This window comes from Pleurodeles waltl, unplaced genomic scaffold (genome assembly GCF_031143425.1).
Source record: "Pleurodeles waltl isolate 20211129_DDA unplaced genomic scaffold, aPleWal1.hap1.20221129 scaffold_54, whole genome shotgun sequence".
Classification (NCBI taxonomy): domain Eukaryota; kingdom Metazoa; phylum Chordata; class Amphibia; order Caudata; family Salamandridae; genus Pleurodeles; species Pleurodeles waltl.
Window position 1 is genome coordinate 2381772 of NW_027150248.1, and position 22678 is coordinate 2404449.

The 22678-nt window shown below is 46.2% G+C and overlaps 1 protein-coding gene across 1 annotated transcript in view; it reads left to right on the forward strand.

Annotated features, from left to right (window-relative positions):
* The window catches only part of LOC138278701 (zinc finger protein 850-like), a 35317-nt gene extending 13059 nt beyond the window's left edge, over positions 1–22258 (forward strand). Inside the window, exons 2-3 of the mRNA XM_069219274.1 lie at positions 11559–11613; positions 14539–22258. Of these exons, the coding sequence (XP_069075375.1) occupies positions 15248–17332 (2085 nt within the window). The 5' untranslated portion in view covers positions 11559–11613; positions 14539–15247 and the 3' untranslated portion in view covers positions 17333–22258. The remainder of the gene's footprint in view (positions 1–11558; positions 11614–14538) is intronic.
* The last annotated feature ends 420 nt before the right edge of the window (positions 22259–22678 follow it).

Here is a 22678-nt window from a genome sequence, read left to right on the forward strand (position 1 = left end):
TCTAGGTGAGAGTGACAGGGAGAGGGGTTCCCCCCAGGTAGAAGTCCTGGTTATGGAGTGTGAAGACATCCCAGAAGAGTGTGGGTTGAGTGTCAGGGACAGTCAGGTACTGTCTCACCAGTCTCAGAAGGGTGATGTGGGGTGCTTTTCCAAAGCAGAGTCACTGGATGGTTGGGTGAAGGGTACTTTGGTTAATTCATGTAAGGGGCTGAGTGATGTAATTGCTGGAGAGCATATGTCTAGTCCTTATTTTCCAGAGCTACGCCAACACCAGGTGGAGTGTGAGCTCTCTGACCCCAGGGAGCTTACAATGGAGGCAGACCTCTTGGTGAGTACCAGAGAGTCTGAAGAGGCATTTGGGGGTGCTCCTGAGAGGAGTGGTCTAGGTATTTCCCAACCAGGTGAGGTAGGGAAGGATTGTAGTGTCCCAGGTAGGTCCCAGTGTAGTGGGATGGGTGAGGGACCCCATGTCCAGTCTCTGAGGAGAGGGAATGGGGATGGGCTGAGGTCCAAGGTGCCCGAGATCCGGTCCCAGGTCCTGGAGGGTTCCATGAGGGAACACCAGGAGGGGAGCCTAGCCTGTACCATAGGGCCATCTGTTGAGGGAGACCCCATAGTGTCAGAAGAACTTGGGGGGGCGGCTGTAGCCAGCGTCCCACCAGTTCTGGTGTCTGGCAGTACCACTCCTAGTGAGGGGGTGCAGAAGTCCAGACAGAGGGTTGAGAGGGGGTTGTGGACCCCTGTGGAGAACCTGGAGGGTCAGGGGTCAGCTCTGAGAGCAGAGCCCCCCAGGAATGACCTTGGTAAGACCATTTCGGGGTTGGGGGGAATCCAGACTCTGTCAGATGGGCAGAGGTCAGGAGACCTGCGCCAGCCAGACTCTTGTGTGGCCCTTGGGGACAGTGTGTCCCTTGAGGGGGGTAAGTGTGCCCCCCTGGAAGTCCTGGTGTGCCAGGCAGTTGTTCAACCGCAGGGTGGTGACCCTGGGTTGGATGACCAGGTTCAGAGGGTAAACTCTGACCTAGTGGGGGGTAGGTATGCCCCCCAGGAAGTCCTGGGTTGCAAGGCAGTGGTCCAGTCTGTGGGTACAGACCCTGGACTGGAGGATCAGGTGCAGGGGGTAAACCCTGACCTGAAGGGGTGGGCGGTTTGCCCAATCACCCCCCTGGTGTGATTTCAAGGGATACTCTCCCTGAGGGGGGGGTGCAGAACCCTGAGAGTAGGGACAGGGGAGAAAGAGCCTCACCCCTGGCCCTGGTCCAACCTGAAGGTACAGACCCCAGGTTGGCGGACCAGTTGCAGGTTAACAGCCCTGCACTGGTGGAAGAATTGTGCAGGACTGCTTCTACAAGCACCCTGGCAGTTTTTGACTCTGGGGGTGCCGCTTCGGCAGGGAGGGTACAGAGCCCCAGAGGGGAGGACCAGGGTCAGGTTGTCATCCCTGACCTGGTTGAAGAGAGAGTGGTCAAAGGGTGCCAGGCACCTGGGGCTACCGCCCCCCACTCTCCGCAGTCACAGTGGTTGGAGAGGCCTGAGGTCGGGCTCTCATCCCTGACAGTTGTCCGGGGCCACCGTGGCTTGCTGTCCTCGTGAACAGAGTTACCCCTGGGGGGAGGGACGAGAGTCACACCCCGGGGGTGGAGTGGGCAACACCACTGTGTTGGCCCTGGTGGTACTATCTGCCCATTGCAATTCATCTGTGAGCAAAGTAAAGTTAGGTGCTGCACAGATGGTGTCTGTAGATGTGGAGAAGGGTTCCCCCTGGGTTAGCTTAGTGGGCCCTGAGAGTATGGACAGAGGGATCCAACTGGAGTCAGGAAGGCGTAGAACTGGAACATGCCCCTGCTGTTGTGGGCCTGGGTCCTTGTTCTATCGCCCCAATCAGGAAAGTACATCAAGGTATTGATTGTTTTCCCCTGGCTTTAGGCTGGTAGGGGGTCGTGTTGGACTTTTGCTTATGCAGGGTCATCCCCAGTCTTTTTGCCTCCTGCCTCCTATTTTTTTTCTGACCTGTCGCTGTTGGCTTTTGAACTCTGAGCACTTTCCCACTGCTAACCAGTGCTAAAGTGCATATGCTCTCTGTGTGAAATTGTATGTGATTGGTTTATCCATGATTGGCATATTTGATTTACTAGTAAGTCCCTAGTAAGGTGCACTAGAGGTGCCAGGGCCTGTAAATCAAATGCTACTAGTGGGCCTGCAGCACTGGTTGTGCCACCCACATAAGTAGCTCTGTAATCATGTCTCAGACCTGCCACTGCAGTGTCTGTGTGTGTATTTTTACACTGTAAATTCGACTTGGCAAGTGTACCCACTTGCCAGGCCTAAACCTTCCCTTTTCTTACATGTAAGGCACCCCTAAGGTAGGCCCTAGGTAGCCCCAAGGGCAGGGTGCAGTGTATGGATAAGGTAGGACATATAGTAATGTGGTTTATATGTCCTGACAGTGAAATACTGCTAAATTCGTTTTTCACTGTTGCAAGGACTGTCTCTCTCATAGGATAATATGGGGGCTACCTTTAAATATGATTAAAGCGTAGATTCCCCTAGAGCATGGGTACTCACAAACTTTTTCTCGGGGGCCAAAATTGCAGTATGGTTTGCGGCCGAGGGCCGCACTGAAGTGACAGCGGGGGGCGGGGCTTAGAGGGGGCGGGGCTTAGAGGGGGAACAACCACCCCACCCCCTTTTTCAAAACAATGCCCCTACCCCAGTAACACACACAGCGCGCACACATACAGCGCCATCTGCTCTCACCCCTACCCCAGTAACACACACAGCGCGCACACACACAGCGCCATCTGCTCTCACCCCTACCCCAGTAACACACACAGCGCCATCTGCTCTCACCCCTACCCCAGTAACACACACTGCGCCATCTGCACACAGCGCCATCTGCTCCCACCCCTACCCCAGTAACACACACAGCGCCATCTGCTCTCACCCCTACCCCAGTAACACACACTGCGCCATCTGCACACAGCGCCATCTGCTCCCACCCCTACCCCAGTAACACACACACCGCCATCTGCACACAGCGCCATCTGCTCTCACCCCTACCCCAGTAACACACACTGCGCCATCTGCACACAGCGCCATCTGCTCCCACCCCTAACCCAGTAACACACACAGCGCCATCTGCACACAGCGCCATCTGCTCTCACCCCTACCCCAGTAACACACACTGCGCCATCTGCACACAGCGCCATCTGCTCCCACCCCTACCCCAGTAACACACACAGCGCCATCTGCACACAGCGCCATCTGCTCTCACCCCTACCCCAGTAACACACACAGCGCCATCTGCTCTCACCCCTACCCCAGTAACACACACTGCGCCATCTGCACACAGCGCCATCTGCTCCCACCCTTACCCCAGTAACACACACAGCGCACACACACACAGCGCCATCTGCTCTCACCCCTACCCCAGTAACACACACAGCGCACACACATACAGCGCCATCTGCTCTCACCCCTACCCCAGTAACACACACAGCGCGCACACACACAGCGCCATCTGCTCTCACCCCTACCCCAGTAACACACACACACAGCGCACACACACAGCGCAATCTGCACTCACGCCTATCCCAGTAACACACACTACATTAAAAACAAATAAATAAATAACCAAAGAGCCTTACCTGACTCAAAGCACTGTAAAGATGCCACAAATGTGGAACAGCAGGCAGGCAGGCGGGCAGCAGACGTGGAGCCGGTGACAGGAAGCAGACGACCAAAGCCCCATAAAAGTTAGCTGCAAGCGCTGACTTTTATGGGGCTTTGGCTTCCAGGATCGTCAGGGCAACGCCATAAACAATGGCCGCCGTATGTAAACATAGAGGAGGGCCGCGGGAGCATGCTCCCGCGGCCCTCTTCTATGTTTACATACTGCTGCCATTATGATGTGGCGTTTGGTGTGCGTCTCGCGGGCCGCCAAGCTAGGTCCGTGGGGCCGCTGGCGGCCCGCGGGCCGTACTTTGAGTACCGTTGCCCTAGAGAGTAGATGGACATGTGGAGTTTGGGGTCCCTGAACTCACAATTTAAAAATACATCTTTTAGTAAAGTTGATTTTAAGATTGTGCGTTTGAAAATGCCACTTTTAGAAAGTGAGCATTTTCTTGCTTAAACCATTCTGTGACTCTGCCTTGTTTGTGGATTCCCTGTCTGGGTCAGTTTGACAGTTGGGTTGTTTTTCACCTCAAACCAGACAGTGACACAAAGGGAGCTGGGGTGTAACCTGCATTTCCTGATTAGCCATCTCTGCTAGGAGGGAGGGGTGGAGTGGTCACTCTCATCTGAAAGGACTGTGCCTGCCTCTAGCAATGCCGGCTCCAACCCCCTGGTGTGTGTCTGAGGCCTTGCCTGGGCAAGGCAGGATTTCACAAGTAGGTGTGAGTCCCCTTTGAAGAAAGGTGACTTCAAAGACTAAAATGGGTATAAGAAGGGCACCCAAATCTACAGACTTTAGAAACACTTCTGGAATCAAGAGGAACCTCTGCCTGGAGAAGAGCTGTTAGCTGAGGAGGAAGTGCTGCCCTGCCTGTGACTGTGCTTTGTGGAGCTTTCCTGCAGTGCTGCTTCTGCCAGAGTAAGAGGGCAAAGACTGGACTTTGTGTGCCTTCCATCTTGAGAAGAAATCTCCAAGGGCTTGATCTAGAGCTTGCCTCCTGTTGCTTGAAGTCTCAGGGACAGCAAAGACTTCTCTCTGCCAGCACCTGGAGCCTCTGGAGAGACTCCTACTCTGCCCTGTGGTGCCCATCCAGTTCCTGGGACCCTGAAAGGAGAAGCTGGCAGCCTAAAGACAAGAAAATCCACGCACAGAGCGCCGTGCGGGGAAAAGATCTACGCGAATCCGATCGGCGGCTGAAAAACGACGCACCGCCAGCTCCGCGGCTGAGAAACGACGCTCGCAGGAAACGCGACCGAAGAATCGACGCACGGAGCAGGAGAAACGACGCGCAGCATCGCTGACGGAGGCTGGGAGATCGCAACCTGCGCGGCTGGATCGTCAACTCATCGTGCGGCTGGATTTTTGACTCGAGTACCGCCGTGCGGAGTTATTTTCGACGCACGCCCGCCCGTGCGGGGTTATTTTTGACGCACACCAGGTACATTTTCACTCTAGCAGCGCTAGTGTGTTTTTAAAACTACTTAAAGACTCTTTTTGATTTTTAATTAATAACTTGACTTGTGTATGGTGGATTTTTGTCGTTTTGGTCTTGTTTTGTTTAGATAAATATTTCCTATTTTTCTAAACCTGTGTTGTGTCATTTTGTAGTGTTTTCATTGAGTTACTGTGTGTGTTGGTACAAATACTTTACGCCTAGCACTCTGAGGTTAAGCCTACTGCTCTGCCAAGCTACCAAGGGGGTAAGCAGGGGTTAGCTGAGGGTGATTCTCTTTTACCCTGACTAGAGTGAGGGTCTTTGCTTGAACAGGGGGTAACCTGACTGTCAACCAAGGACCCCATTTCTAACAAGTAGAGACTCCTTAGGCTCATGAAATTCAAATTGTCATAAGTAGTATTGACCATTTTAAGAGTAGAATCTTCTACAGACATGATAGTAAAAGGTTTAGAAATAGTGAGAAGGAAGAGAAAGTTTCAGAACTTTTTAAAGAACAGAGAAATAACTTTTTCTAACTTTTTAGAAACTTTTAGAAGTTTTAGAATACTTTTCGCACTTTGTAAAAAGTTTAAGAGGAGAAAAGCAAAACTTTTTGGTTAGGTGTACATACACTGAACTGTTTTGTATATTATTCTCTTATAAAAAAGTACACAATGACAAAGTGGTAAGTAGTTACAAGTACTTATCCCACCGCTGCACAACCAATATAGGAGGCTGGCCTGGCTTATAGTGGGTACAAGAGGTACTTACACCTTGTGCCAGGTCTAGTTAACCCTTATTAGTGTAGAAGAGGTGTTTCTAGCAGCTTAGGCTGATAGAAGGTAGCTATGGCAAAGCAGCTTAGGCTGAACTAGGAGACATGTAAAGCTCCTACTATACCTCTTGTGTCATATGCACAATATGATAAAAAAATACAATATGCAGAAGTATTAAAAATAAAGATACTTTATTTTTATGACAATTTGCCAAAAGTATCTCAGTGAGTACCCTCAGTATGAGGATAAGATATATACACAAGATATATGTACACAAACCAAACTTAGGTAAGCAATAGCAAAAAAAGTAATGTAAACAGTGTAGAATTACAATAGATTGCAATAGGAGCCCATAGGTATAGGGGCAACACAAACCATATACTCCAAAAGTGGAATGCAAACCACGAATGGACCCCAAACCTATGTGAGCTTGTAGAGAGTCGCTGGGACTGTAAGAAAACAGCGAGGGTTAGAAAAATAGCCCACCCCAAGACCCTGAAAGGTAGGTGTAAAGTGAGCCTACTACCCCCAGAGAGCACAGAAGTTGTGATAGGGGGATTCTGCAGGAAGAACAAACACCAGCAATGCAACAACAGTGGATTATCGGACCTGAGTACCTGTAAGACAAGGGGACCAAGTCCAATAGTCGTGACAGTGTCAACAGTGGGCAGGAGCCGAGGAAATGCAAGCTGAGGGTGCAAGGAAGCTGCCACCGAATGGAATAACTTGGAGTTCTGCAAGAAAGAAGAGAGCTAGGGACGTCTCCTTTGGAAGACGGATGTCCCACATCGCGATGAAGCTTGCAGAGGTGTTCCCAAGCAGAAAGACCGCACACAAGCCTTGCTAGCTGCACGGGTCGCGGTAGAGGTTTTTGGGTGCTGCTGTGGCCCAGGAGGGACCAGGATGTCGCCACTTGAAGAAGGAGATAGAGGGGGCGCCCAGCAACTCAGGGAGCCCTCACAGAAGCAGGCAGCACCCGCAGACGTACCTGAACAGGCACATGGAAGAAGAGTGAACTGGATGCGAAGTCACAATAGGGAGTCCCACGACGCTAGAGGACAACTCAGAAGGTTGTGCACTGCAGGTTAGAGTGTCGGGGACCCAGGCTTTGCTGTGCACGAAGGAAATCCTGGAAGAGTGCACAGGAGCCGTAGCAGCTGCAAATCACGCGGTACCCAGCAATGCAGTCTAACGTGGGGAGGCAAGGACTTACCTTCACCAAACTTGGACTGAAGAGTCACTAGACTGTGGGAGTCACTTGGACAGAGTTGCTGAGTTCCAGGGACCACGCTCGTCGGGCTGAGAGGGGACCCAGAGGACCAGTGATGCAGTCTTTTGGTGCCTGCGGTTGCAGGGGGAAGATTCCGTCGACCCACAGGAGATTTCTTCAGAGCTCCTGGTGCAGGGAGGGGGCAGGCTACCCCCAGAGCATGCACCACCTGGAAACAGTCGAGAAAGTCAGCAGGATGAGGCGATACAAGGTTGCTAGTAGTCGTCTTGCTACTTTGTTGCAGTTTTGCGGGCGTCCTGAGCAGTCAGCGGTCGATTCTTTGGTAGAAGGTGAAGAGGGAGATGCAGAGGGACTCTGGTGAGCTCTTGCATTCGTTATCTAAACAATTCCCCAAAGCAGAGACCCTAAATAGCCAGAAAAGGAGGTTTGGCTACCAAGGAAGGAGGATTGGCTACCAAGAGAGGTAAGAGCCTATCAGAAGGAGCCTCTGACATCACCTGCTGGCACTGGCCACTCAGAGCAGTCCAATGTGCCACAAACACCTCTGTTTCCAAGATGGCAGAAGTCTGGGACACACTGGAGGAGCTCTGGGCACCTCCCCTGGGAGGTGCAGGTCAGCGGAGTGGTCACTCCCCTTTCCTTTGTCCAATTTCGCACCAGAGCAGGGCTGGGGGATCCCTAAACCGGTGTAGACTGGCTTATGCAGAGATGGGCACCATCTGTGCCCATCAAAGCATTTCCAGAGGCTGGGGGAGGCTACTCCTCCCCAGCCCTGATGCCTATTTCCAAAGGGAGAGGGTGTTACACCCTCTCTCAGAGGAAATCCTTTGTTCTGCCTTCCTGGGCCAGGGCTGCCTGGACCCCAGGAGGGCAGAAACCTGTCTGAGGGGTTGGCAGCAGTAGCAGCTGCATTGGAGACCCCAGAAAGGCAGTTTGGCAGTACCCAGGTACTATGCTAGAGACCCGGGGGATCATGGAATTGTCCCCCCAATGCCAGAATGGCATTGGGGTGACAATTCCATGATCTTAGACATGTTACATGGCCATGTTCGGAGTTACCATTGTGACGCTGTACATAGGTAGTGACCTATGTACAGTGCAGGCGTGTAATGGTGTCCCCGCACTCACAAAGTCCGGAGAATTTGCCCTGAACGATGTGGGGGCACTTTGGCTAGTGCCAGGGTGCCCACACACTAAGTAACTTTGCACCCAACATTCACCAGGTGAAGGTGGTTAGACATATAGGTGACTTATAAGTTGCTTAAGTGCAGTGGTAAATGGCTGTGAAATAACGGAAACGTTATTTCACGCAGGCTGCAGTGGCAGGCCTGTGTAAGAATTGTCAGAGCTCCCTATGGGTGGCAAAAGAAATGCTGCATCCCATAGGGATCTCCTGGAACCCCAATACCCTGGGTACCTCAGTACCATATACTAGGGAATTATATGGGTGTACCAGTATGCCAATGTGAATTGGTAACTTTAGTCACTAGCCTGTTAGTGACAAATTTGGAAAGCAGAGAGAGCATAACCACTGAGGTTCTGGTTAGCAGAGCCTCAGTGAGACAGTCAAGCATCACACATACAGGGCACACATATGAGCACTGGGGCCCTGTCTGGCAGGGTCCCAGTGACACATAGACTAAAACAACATAAATACAGTGAAATATGGAGGTAACATGCCAGGCAAGATGGTACTTTCCTACAGTCACTGCACTGCATCTTACTGAAGCATGAGAAACAAGTGCACACTGCAGCACAAAGAATCTGCGCACACTGCACTGCTTTTTACTGCACAATGAGAAACCTGTGCATGCTGGAATTCATCTTAGTGCAGTGTGAGAGATCTGAGCACACTACACTGCCTTTTAGTGTATTATTAGTAATCTGTGCACACTGCACTGTAGCTCACAAGACACAGAGAGCAAAAGCAGTGTCCTTGCGCAAAGGAATTCTGATGGTAGAGGGGTGTCTAGGGCGCAGTACATACCATTCATTCAGACAATGGTCCTGCATTGGTGCAAAAGAGAAGCTATGCCTGCTCTGAGATTATGCCCACATTATTTACACCAATTTTGTGCTGAGCAATAGGTTAGTAGAGTGTGCCAATGGTATTAAGTACAAGAGTGAGTTGGTTACATAATCTGGATGGCATTCAGAGAGCTTTGAATAATTTGCCTGGAGGATGCCTAGATGGTATGAACTGTGCCCTAGACCCCCCTGTACCATCAGAATTCCTTTGCGGCTATACCCACAGAAATCTGGGCTGGTGAGGGAGTGGTGTGGAGGTGGAGGACAAGGGCGCTCCAGGCTTTGGCTTTAAGGTAGAAGAAGGAGGGTCCTCCAGTGAAGCACCAGCGTATGATTGGTACCTTTGCAAGGGTCAGTTGAGTGAAGTTTCCTGTTCGGTTGGTAGAGAAGAAGGCGGTGGTTCATATAGGCCGGGTCTTGGTTATGGAGGGCTTTGCAGGCATGTGTCAGAAGTTTGAAGTTGCATCTCTTCTGGACCTGGAGCCAGTGGAGGTTTTTTAGGTGTTGGGTGATGTGGGGTCTCTTGGGTAGGTTGAGGATCAGTCTGGCGGCTGCGTTCTGGATAGTCTGGAGTCTTTGGGTTCAGTGGTGGTACCTCCGTAGAGTGCGTTGCCGTAGTCCAGTCATCAGCTGGTGATGAGAGCTTGCGTCACTGTCTTCCTTGTGCTGATGGGGAGTCAGTTGGAAAATCAAGCGAAGTGTGTGGAAACAGTCTGAGGAAACAGCATTGACCTGGCATTTCGTGGAGAGTTCGCTGCCAAGGATGAGGCCAAGGTTTTCGGCATGATCTTTAGGTGTAGGGTGAGTGGGGCTCTAAAGGCCACCAGGAGTCATTCCAGAGGGCTGAGTGGCTTCCAAATATCAGAACATCTGGTTTTTGTCAGTGTTGAGCTTCAGACAGTTGTTTTTCATCCATGCGGAAATGTTATTCGTACAGTTGGGGAAGTTGGTCTTTGTCCTGGTGGGATCGGTCAAGAACAAGAAGATGAGCGGTGTGTCATTTGCATAAGAGTTGATGTTGATGTTGTGCGATCTCACAATGTCTGCGTGGGGTGTCATGTAGACGTTGAAGAGAGTAGGGCTGATGGAGGAGCCTTGGAACACCGGAGATGGATTGTTTTGGGGAATGAAAGGGAGGTGGAGGACTCCCTGGGTGCCTCCCGTGAGGTAGGATTCTGTCCAGCATCTGTGATTCTGGTCTGGCATAATCAGTTGATAAGTGTGCGGTCGGAGACAGTATCAAAAGTGGTCGATCAGGGCGGCTGCCTCTCCTCTGTCGAGCAGGATGCAGATGTTGTCTGTTGCAGTGATTAGAAGCTGTCTCGGTGCTGGGATTGGCTCTGAATCCCGATTGTGAGGGGTCTAGCAGGTCGTTTCTCTCCAGGTATTCGGTGAGTTTGAGGTTGATGGCCGTATTCAGTACCATGGTGAGGAACAGTAGCAGAGACTGGTCGGTAGTTTTGGAGCACACTGGGGTCTGCTGAGGGCTTCTTGAAAAGAGCTTCGTAGACTTCTTGTGATGAGGGGATGGAGTTCTAATTGGTTGCCATGCAGGCAAACTCTCGGATGGTGGTGAAGAGTTCCTTGGTTTGGTTGGCGCTGGTTTCAATTCGGTGGGCTAGGGCTTCTATTCTTGCAGTTTAGATCTGGCATTGGTAGCTGTTGAAGGGCAATTTGAAGGTGACTCGGCCAGTGTGGTTCTTGCTGGTGTGCCACCTTCTCTCCAGTTGTTTGCACCTGCGTTTTGAATTGCTGACCTCCGGGGTGCTGGCGTGTTAAATGAACAATTTCATCTAACATTTGATCCAAAATGCAGGAACCACTGATTTCTTTGGATTTGTAGTTTTACACTCATAATTTACCCTAATGGCCCACTGTGGGTCCGCTCAGGTAAAAGAATCTATCTGAAATGTTTGTTGACTGTTCACATTAACCCCTTGACTGGTGGGTCTCCCCGCCCTGTGCTGAGTCAATTTATTGTCTATTTGTGGTAGTTTGCACTTAGGGCTCCATAACATTTTTCAACATAAAGTACCCACTGCAAATTTGTGCCCTCTTTTTCTCTTACATCCTAGGGATTATAAAGGTACCCATGGTTTGTGGATGCCCCTGGAGGAGCCTGAGAGAATAGGCAAAATATAGCTATATTTTTCGTTAAAATCTTTTTAAAAAAATTAAAGTGCGCTGGATAAAAGTGTCTGTTTTTCCCTAAAAATTGCATCATCAAATATTTGCTGTACTAAGGTCACCGTCATATATTAGCCTGATTATGAGCTAGTTAATTTATCCAAAGAGAGGCACAGTCTGGTTGTGGTGGTCTTTCTTATTATCTAGTACTTTCCTCAATTATTGATATACAGATTATATGACAGTTTTCCAGGGAATAATCTCCTTTCGGTTCTCTTGTTCCAGGTCCTAGGTCTGGAGTCCTCCTGCCAGTCATTTGGAATGAAGGGAAATAATGTAGGTAAGTCACCTACTAGATTTATAATGTTCCTTTTGTTTTTTAAATCTCCACTATGTCCTTTCTCCCTAGTGATATGCAACCAGGAGTGTGTAGGGTTGGAGAACAGCGCTCAAAAGATAGACATCTCCCTTTGTCGGTTTGGAAATCTATTCACATCATAAGTGTTAAAATTAAGGAAAAATATAGCCTTGCCCGGAAGAACAATCAGGCTGATTAACTCTATGGGGAGATTTAGGAAAGAATTTAAGACTTTTGTGTTTCAGCAGGATTGAGCAGTCTTGGGCGGGTGCAACTTACCCTTTCATCTTACCTAGAGTGCTGTACAGTATGTAAGAACTCTGCATTCATTCATTAATGAGGTACGGAGTCTTTGTCCTACCCCCTTGGTTTCTATATAATGCAGGATGAGGAGCCCCCTCTCCCCTTGTGTTTAAAAGCTGGTAAGCTCACTCGGGATGTCCCTGTGTGCCTCTGGAGTGGTACTGTGACTTGTGAAGACTTGGACAGCAGGGCAGCCACTCCAGATTACTCTTTGTCTGCTCTCTATTACTTCATTTCTCCACTGATGAAGGGCTAAAACCAGAAACACGTGTCTAGAGATAACAGCACTACCTGCACCATGGTGAAAAAACTACAGCAGCTTTGAAGTAAGTGATGTGAGTGGAAGTGATGGTGGCAGCAGTCTCTTCTGGGTTGATGATGGACCATTTGGTTAGCATTTGCTGTTTGGCTAAGATCGGGAGGCATTTGACTAGGTCTGTCGGGTCCGATAGTAGGTTGAAGATACTGTAAATGGCTGGAGATTTGTTGCTGAAGAATTGAGAAGGGTCCTCCGAGGTGGTATTGGTACCATACAGCAATAATCGATACTCAGTGGGTTTCGTAGAGCCTTAGGCCCCTATGCCACTGCGCCTGCTGTACATTCAAATAGTGGCCTCTAGTGCCTACAAGGAAACTGCAGTTGCGACTGCTTGTTTAGTAGTAAAATATAGAAATAATCGGTGCTCAGTGGTTTTCCTAGAGCTTTTGCCCCCCGCGCCATTGCACTTGTTGCACCAGTCATGTCATGGCCCTCGTGCCTGCAAGGTAACTGCTCTTGGGACTGCTTGTTCAGTGGCAACATATAGCAATAATTGGTGGGTTTCCTAGAGCTTTTGGCCTCTGTGCCCCCTGTGAACAACACTTCCCTAAGGAATGACACCTGGTAGCCTTCAGCACTCGGACCCACGCCGACGAAGCACACCTGCAACCTCAGCATCATCCCAGGCAGCAAACTCCCCATGAATTGCCAGATCAACGTAGTCTCCTCCTTCGTATGCCCAAATCGATATTCAGGTGTCTCTCTGTCAACACCAGGAAAGTCATCACTCAAGCTCAAGTCACCAGCCGGCTGGACTGCGGCAATGCACTCTACGCCTGACTCCCTGTATCCGCTAAAGCAACAGTGGAGGATGCTCCTACCTCAACGCCAAGTCCTGGAACAACCTCTCCCTGCCCCTCAGAATATCATCCTCTCACCCTGAATTCAGAAAAGGACCCAAGACCTGGTTCTTCACCTGATCCCAGCAGAAACCCAGTGCCTGGATACCCTACAGGTAATTAGCTGTGCTCTACAAATCTGAATTGACAGATTGATTGATAAGCCAAGTATGAGTTTGCCAATAGTTGGCCCCTCATCGACTTTGCGGTTTAAGGAGTTCCATAGAAGACAGATTTGTTTCCTGGCGAAACACAATGTGAGTCTGCTTCGAAAGTAGGAATAAAATAATTGACTGCATCTGTGTTTGGCCATTCCCTGGATATTCAATGACAGTATGAAATATGTGGGCATAAATGTTGTGTGATGCGTTAGCATTTTAGTGTCTAGATGTCCATCTGCCCTCCTCCAGCTTTGAAATTCTAGAGGCTGTGATCACAGTCAGTCCCCGACACACGTGTATAGAGTAATGCTGAGTGTCCACGAACAAAAACATAAAATAATTACCCCAACCCCCATTCCTGGTTGTGTCTCAAACATGGCCATGACCAAAGGAAAGCTGAAAAAGAAATCGGAGAAGAGAGGAACAAGTTCCATCAAGGTCTGGGGGTTTACAGTCTCTTGGGTTGTCCAAGAGAGATATGCACAATCCGTACCCTAATAGTGGTGCCCATTTTTGCTCTCCCTATCCCCCAGCCAAGGCCACGAGGAATATAGCCTTCTCAACATGCGCTCTGAGAGGCCCCTCCACTCCAAAACAGGGCACAGTTTGTGGTGTCATGGCACTCGGTCAGACGTCATTGGCAATTATTTCATGTGATGTGATGTGGGTCAGCAAGGGAGCCATCCAGCCAGCACTGACTTGTTCACATCTGTCCTGTCCCTGAGGATGGCCTGATCTGCTTGTAGGAGTCCCATTATCAATCACTAAGAAGTCTAATTTAGTTTCCACAATAGTTTATACATCCTTGATGGCCTGATGGCACCTGAGCTGATCCAGTGTGAACAGGAAAGCATTGAAGTATGTGAATGCAGTTACCTTTGTTATATACTTCCAGAGGAATTAACTTTGTTATATGCACTTCCCGAAACTAAAGAAACAGCAGTACATCTGGATCCTTCTTTTTCCACAATCTGTTTTTGTTTAAATTAAATCTTGTCCATGTGTATCTACCTAAAGCTGCAGCTGTAGCATGGTGGTTCTCCGTGCTTGCCGTTTCTGTACTAAGTAACTATGTGAACACTGGTAAATCACCTCTTTTTAAGAAGAAAATAGGACGGGATGTGTTCAACAGAACATTTAGCTAAATATCTGTGTATGGTGAATTTACCCTCGCTAAGTTTCAATCATGGTAAAGAAGAGATGGTGTTTATATCCAGTTAAACATTGTGTATCACATTCTGTTATATTTACATTTTGTAATTTCGAATCTCTTTGCATCCCACAGGACACATTCCTTGAATGCATCAATTGCTTTGGAATAACAACAATGGTTCAGTAAATCAACAACAAATGGTCATAAATAATCAACTCCAGTATTCAGGAAAACATCAGTGCAGTCAGAGACTGAGGACCCTGAACATAGACTGATAGATGCTGGAAGAAGCTCCGAAGGACAATTCAGTGAACGCAGGAGTCTGAGCTGTGCACCTTCACACCACACGACTAAGAAATAACCTCTAGAGAATTAAGGCAACAACACTGATAAACCACCTCCTGAATAAACAGGCGATCAACACCAGCTTTAATCATGGAGTCTTTATGATGTGGCTAGCACAGTGCTCTGATTCCTAAAATGATAACAGGCCATAACTCAGTGCTCCAGGTGTATTGTAAACTCTTCCTCTCTACACCACAGCAACCAGAGAAAAGCACAAAGGAGTGAAGAAAACAACTGAAGGGTAAAGAAGAGAGGACTTCTGCTGTCTTCAATACCGCGGACTGTCCCAATCTGCACCAACCGAAATGAGGTTAATCCTTACCCACAAGCATTGAAAAATGCTATCCAATCTAATCTCTCGTAAGGAAGCCTTGCTCATATTATGAGTGTGGCAAGTATTTAGTGACCATTGTATTTTACTTTTAAATTGGAAATCAAATGTTCTTAATACAAACAAATACAGGGAAGTGAGAATAACACAAGTGCTTTATCAACCATGTTGGCCCATCAGGAAACACAGTCCTGGGATGTAGAAAAATATATACCCGACCTAGAGGCACTACCCAATAAAGAAGAATCATACACAGGCAGTGAGAGCTTTAGTTTGTCATCACTATTAAAGCACCATCTGCAAACACACACAGGAGAAAAGCCATTCAGATGCAGTGAATGTGCGAAACGTTTTAGTCAGTCATCATACCTCCAAGTACATCAGCGAACACACACTGGGGAAAAACCATACCATTGCAGTGAATGTGTGAAGAGCTTCAATTGGTTATCACACCTACGAATACATCAGCGAACGCACACAGGGGAGAAACCATACCATTGCAGTGAATGTGTGAAGAGCTTTAGCCAGTTATCAACCCTACAACAACATCAGCGAACACACACCAGGAACAAATCGTACCATTGCAGTGAGTGTGGAAAGAGCTTTAGTTCTTTATCACACGTCCAAAGACATCAGCGAACACACACTGGGGAGAAGCCATACCATTGCAATGAATGTGTGAAGAGCTTCAGTCATTTATCAGATCTCCAAAAACATCACCAAACACACACAGTGGAGAAACCATACCATTGCAGTGAATGTGTGAAGAGCTTTTGCCACTTATCAACCCTACAACAACATCAGCAATTACACACTGGGGAAAAACTGTACCATTGCAGTGAATGTAGAAAGAGCTTTAGTCTATTATCATACCTCCAAAGACATCAGCGAACACACATGGGGGAGAAGCCATACTATTACAAAGAATGTGTGAAGAGCTTCAGTCCTTTATCAGATCGACAAAAACAACAGCAATCACACACAGGTGAAAAACCATACCATTGCAATGAATGCGTGAAGAGTTTCAGTCTTTTATCAAATCTCCAAAAACATCAGCGATCACATTCAGGTGAAAAACCATACCAATGCAGCGAATGTGGAAGTACTTTTAGTAAATCTTCCTCATTAAGGAAACATCAGCAAATACACACAGGTGAAAAGCCATTCAAGTGCAATGAATGTGTGAAGAGCTTTAGTCAGTCATCACACCTCCTAAGCCATCAGCAAACACACACTGGGGAAAAACCATACCACTGCAGTGACTGTGGAAGTAACTTTAGTGGCTCTTCGACATTAAGGAATCATCAGCGAATACACACAGGAGAAAAGCCATTCAAGTGCAATGAATGTGTGAAGAGCTTTAGTCATTTATCAGCTCTCATAAGCCATCAGCGAACACACACAGGGGAAAAACCGTACCAGTGCAGCGAATGTGGAAGTACTTTTAGTAAATCTTCCTCATTAAGGAAACATCAGCAAATACACACAGGGGAAAAGCCATTCAAGTGCAATGAATGTGTGAAGAGCTTTAGTCAGTCATCACACCTCCTAAGCCATCAGCGAACACACACTGGGGAAAAGCCATTCAAGTGCAGTGACTGTGGAAGTAACTTTAGTGGCTCTTCGACATTAAGGAATCATCAGCGAATACACACAGGAGAAAAGCCATTCAAGTGCAATGAATGTGTGAAGAGCTTTAGTCATTTATCAGCTCTCCAGTGTCATCAGCGTACACACACAGGGGAAAAACCATACCATTGCAAGGAATGTGGAAGTAGTTTTAGTCATTCTTCAACATTAAAGAAACATCAGCGAATACACACAGGGGAAAAGCCATTCAAGTGCTCTGAATGTGTGAAGAGCTTTAGTCAGTTACCGCACCTCCTAAGCCATCAGCAAACACACACTGGGGAAAAGCCATTCAAGTGCACTGAATGTGTGAAGAGCTTTAGTCGGTTATCGAACCTCCAAAGACATCAGCGAATGCACACAGGGGAAAAGCCATTCAAGTGCAGTGAATGTGTGAAGACCTTTAGTTGCTTATCGAACCTCCAAAGACATCAGCGTACTCACACTGGGGAAAAACCATACCACTGCAGTGACTGTGGAAGTAGCTTTAGTCATTCTTCGACATTAAGGACTCATCAGCGAATACACACAGGAGAAAAGCCATTCAAGTGCAATGACTGTGGAAAGAGCTTCAGTTGTTTATCAAACCTAAAACAGCATCAGCGAACACACACTTGGTAGAAACGATATGACTGCAGTGAATGTGGAAGTAGCTTTAGTCAAATATCACAATTACAAAAACATCAGCAAACACACTCGGGTGATAAACCATTCAGTTGAACTGAGTGTGTGAAGAGCTTTAGTCACTCAGCACTCCTAATTAAACATCAACATACACACTTGAGGGAAAAACCATTCAGATGCAGTGAATGTATGAAGATTTACAGTCGGTTAGCACACCTCCAAAGACATTATCGAACACATGCAGGGGAAAAACCATACAGTTGCAGTGATGTTATCAAGAGCTTTAGTTGGTTGTCACACCTCCAAATACATCAGCGAACACACACAGGGGGAAACCATTCAAGTGCAGTGAATGTGACAAGCTTTAGTCTATTACCAAGCCTACAAAGCCATCAGCGAATTACAGAAGAAGATAAAATTACAACTATGTGGGACATCCAAATGCCAGATGATCAAAAGGTTGATGATAGAAGTTCCGACTAGTCAGAAAAGAAAAATCACACACAAAGCTTTGTAGAATTATAAGAGTGTCTGTTGTCAATGATTGCTCATTTCATTTCTCTACAAATAAAAAAAAAAAAGAAGTTGCAAGGCACACATTAATACATCAGCAGAGTGTGGACTAAAAGATAGGAAACTTTTCTTCTCCCATGAACTAGAGTCATAAAGAAAACCATCCAAGCACACCTGTCATTGCTGCCCATAAAGGCAACATTACAACCACTACTTGGACTAACAAGTGTATTTTCAGCTAACTTTGGGACATAGTGGTAAAACCTATAAACCCATCACACTCAAACTGATTTAACAAGCACACCCTGGAGAATATTCATAGCTGGTTGTGGTGTTTGGTACTTGTATGCAACATTGATGGTTGAGTGACAGCAGCCAGAGAACAGTGTCCAAAAGCATGAGAATTGAAAGTAGGAAAATGTGAGCTGTAACTCTCTGGGTTAATGCTTGTAGTGCACGACATGTACCTCCCAAGGCCTGATGCATGAGAAGTGACGCTCATTTCCATCATCACATGATCCTTCCCATGGTCCTTCCCCAGTGCCGTTCAACAGCTGCATCCTTAGGAGACTGGACGGCTCACCATGGACTATGGAAATGATTCATTGTTAGAATAATTGCATGTAAATATATTTTATGAGTTTCTTATTTGCAGAGAATCATTCATCCAAATCCTGTTTGGTGCAAGGTTAGGGTGTATGCTAATCAAAGAGTGAATCAGTGTATACTAATCAAGGAGCGAATCAGTGTATACTAAGCAAGGAGCGAATCAGTGTATGTTAATCAATTAATAATAACTTCATTTAGTTGTTGTCAGCTGTACAGTGCATTATTACGATTTATACAAAAACCCAACTACCCACCATATCATGCAGTATTTCATCATGAACAGCTTATACAAATCACAACTGTGTCCAGAGCAGTGGCCTTCAACCCTGAAGTGCATTATTCAAACATTATTAAGATCACAGTCACATTTTATAGCTTCTATAAAGTCCATAAACAAAAAACATAGACAAACTTAAGATCAGATATTAAAAACTATCAATAAAATCACGTGGCTATCTTAAAATACTATTATTTTAAAATGAACTATTAACTAGGTGCGTTGAGAGACATGTTATCTACGAATATGATAAATCACCACTCCCATCCTTGAATTGGCTGACTTCATTCTAATTTTGTATTATTAATAGCTTTGCACATGCCGATATAGTATATTCTCCTAGATGTACGTATGGTTCTTTTTCAAGAAGAGCATTTATAGTAGTAGCAAATTTTGCTCCACAACATGCCAAAGTGATTGACGTTCCTGATAGGCAAGTAATAAGGGCTTACATACAAGCGCGTATATTCATTTTCTTGAAAGTTGGTTTAAAAAATGTCTTCGTGGAAGTAGTGACTCTTGGACATGTGCACATTAAATGACAAAGTGACTCTAATTTATAACCTCATAAATGACAATTTGTTTCTGTCTTTTCACCCCTCTACGCTGGGGTGAGATCTTTGGACTCAAATATGCCAAATCGAAAAAACATGAAACGCTGTTTAGAGACATGATGGAAGTGTATGGCAATGTATGCTTGAGGTTTCCAACTGGTATACATATCCATAACAGTCCAGGCGTGCTGTTGTTTTACTAGGATTTTTTAAATCTTAAGTGAATTACTTGTTTTTTGAAGAAAGATTACTGCACCTAGCAAATGCTGCAAGCCTCCTGTAGACCTAGCTCTGTCATTGCTTCCTCAAAATAGGCACCCCACGAGTTGGCTTGCTTTCCTTCCATCTGGGCCTTTATCGCCAACCAGCAGAGACTAGTCAAAGCTCCTCTTTCTGAGATACGGAGACGCCAACATAATTTCACGAAGGCATTTAGTCGTTCGAATATTTGATGTTGAATTCAAAATTCCAAACAAACGTGTGCTGGAGAAGTTTCTTTTGGGAGGCAAAAAGACTGCCTTTTAGGCCTTTGTTTGAAGCTGATTTAAAGTAGCAGTTTCTTTGCCGTGCCAGAGTTTAACACCATATGTCAGAGAGGGTGAATCGATGGTAAACAAATGACAAAATGCATCCCACAGACACTCCCAGGTATTTATATGAATAAACAGATTCAACCTGCTGCCCTTTTATAAACCACCTGTGTGCTTTATATTTGAAGTCCACCAGCAGCACCACTTTTGTTTTCCGTAAGTTCAGCACTTGCTTCTCAATATAACTTCCCAGAGCATTGATCGATCTTTGAAGGCCGATGGGCGTTTGACTTAGTATTACTATGTCAAATGCATATTGCAGGAACAGTATCTTCTCCTTCGCTAATACTGGAGGGTGGCTATCTTCAACTGACAAATATTTATACAAATCTGCTAGATATGAATTATAAATGCACGTGGCCAATACACATCCTTGTTTTAAGCCATTCCTTGTACACATTTTTGAAGTGAGCCTACTGCCATGCCCTAATTTCACCTGGACCCACATATCACTATATATGCCAATAATTGCAATTAGCATTTTCTCTGACATGCCCCAATGCTCCAATTTCCTCCATAGACGGGTTTGCAGCACTCGATCAAAAGCTGACTAAAGATCAATAAAATAGGCAAACAACCTAGATAGAATCAGTGTATGATAGCAAAATTATTGCTAGGAGAAAAAGACATTGAAAAGTTTAGTTCCTAACAGGTTTTTCAAGACTTGAAGATTAAGTAAAGACTGAATCTTGAGTTGTAAAGAATTCCAGCTCTTAGAAGCTAGAATCCAGAACTATCCACTCCCTGCTACACATTTGTGGAGCCTTGACACTGGAAAATAAATCTGGATTCAGAAGAAAAGTGACACAAATGATAATCAGGTTTGTGTCTATTAACAAAAAGGAACGCTCATTTTATAAATTCTGCTGGTGAATGCAGGAACTCAAAAAGTATGTATTGCCTCGTGAGCAAAGAGAGAACATTTGTGACACAGTTGAGCCTTTCTCAAGCCACAAATAAGGTAGACCTCAGCCTTCTAAATCATCTGCTTTTGTGTTGCTGGAGCTGCCAAATGTGCAGCCTTCGCATAGCCCAGCCTTGTGCAAGCGAAGGAGTCTCCAATTAAATATTCATGGGAATGCATTCCACTGAATTAATAGTAACAAAGTGCTGAGTCCCTTCTTCTGACCACCATCACCACATCCTAGTAGTGGTAGTTTGGGATGGGGTTGATTTTAGAACTTGGAAATGAAACTGTTACTTGCTGTTAAATGCCAGAATTAGCACAGCACATCTGTGCCCTCAGAGCTCTGTACATCCGGGCATGTTTCATATCGAAGGTTTTTATCACATTGCCGGTAGAGAGCCTGGCATTGCATCATTGCCAAAAGCGGCATTCGGTGGCATCACCAAAGCCATATGGCGTTCACTCTGGCACAAAGACAGTTTTTTTTTTCTACTCTTGGTGCAGATATGGAGCTCGCTTTCTCAAAGAGTCTTGACTTTTCTCTTCACTTGGGGGTATTGCAATGTGAAGAGCATGCATGTAGAGGGAGATTGTTTTGTAGACACCTTTGGGGCTTCTTCTGTGCAGCCCAAGCTACTCTGTACACAAGGACTTAAGGACAGGTTACATAGACGATTTTGTAAAGCCACGTCCGCTGCTGTGGAGTTTCAAATGGACAAATGATTGTGCGTCCTTTAATCTAATTGTAATCGAAGAGTGTCCTTCCTGTGACTTTGGTTACAAAGTACACTGGCTTCATTATACCAGGACCACCCTAGCTGGACCAGGGAGACCTTCTTTATTTATTTCCCCTGCTTCAAAAGCTGCTAGTGAGAAGCAGCGGGTGAAGTTGCCCTTTATGAATGTAAGGCCGGCAGCCAGAGAATCCGTGGAACATCAAAAAACTTTTATCAGGGCTTATGGGGTGGTCCATACCACACTGGGGCTTGAACCCTCTCTTATCACAATACATACTTGGGAACGAGCACTCTTAGACAGTTTAGTTTGGGCATTCTTTGGTGTCATTTATCATTTCCATTAGGATAATATGAAAGTCTCAGTCTGTATTTGTCACTGCAATAAATTATCACCACAAATGCTGGTACGTTTGACTTTTTTGTGCAAATATTATACGCCTTTTATCAGTCGCTACTCAACACGCCTCTTGAAAATATTAGGTTTCGACAGACCAGCCTTATGTTATTTACAAATGTTTTCCACAAAATCAACTATTCGGCACTGCAAATCTTTGTTGTTTTAATAGTATTCATTTTATGTGCTGCGGGTTTGTTTTTAATCGTAAACCTAAAAATACCGTATTGGTTATTCAATGTGCTAGGTTTTCTAAGTATGTTTTAATCTTTGCTTATTTATTGTTTTTATGTGTTTTTTTTCTATTTGTATCTGCTATTATGATTATTCACTCATATTCGAATAAACATGGATTGATTGAAAATGAGAGGTTGTGGATTAGACGTTATTTTTAAGGAACACTGGAGCAACAAAACAGTACAGTTTTATGCCCCTCACATTACTGAATTATCTGACTTAGTGCTAAAACCCTCTCCCTCTGTGTTCCTAGTTGTGGTTATATCTTACCGCCCCCTGATAGTAACTTTGTTCACTCCTTGATCAAACTGACTTCACCGCCACTATCTTACCCTCATTTTTTATCTTAAGGGGTTTTAATTTAATATTAGGGTAGATGATGTCTCAGATGCAATTTCTAGAGACCTTTTGGACTCTATGGAGGCAGTTGGTCTTACGCAGCCGATTACTGGACCTATTCATAAGGACGGCCATAGTATTGGCCTTATCCTTGCCGTGGATAATTTGAAAACCATCAACAAAACA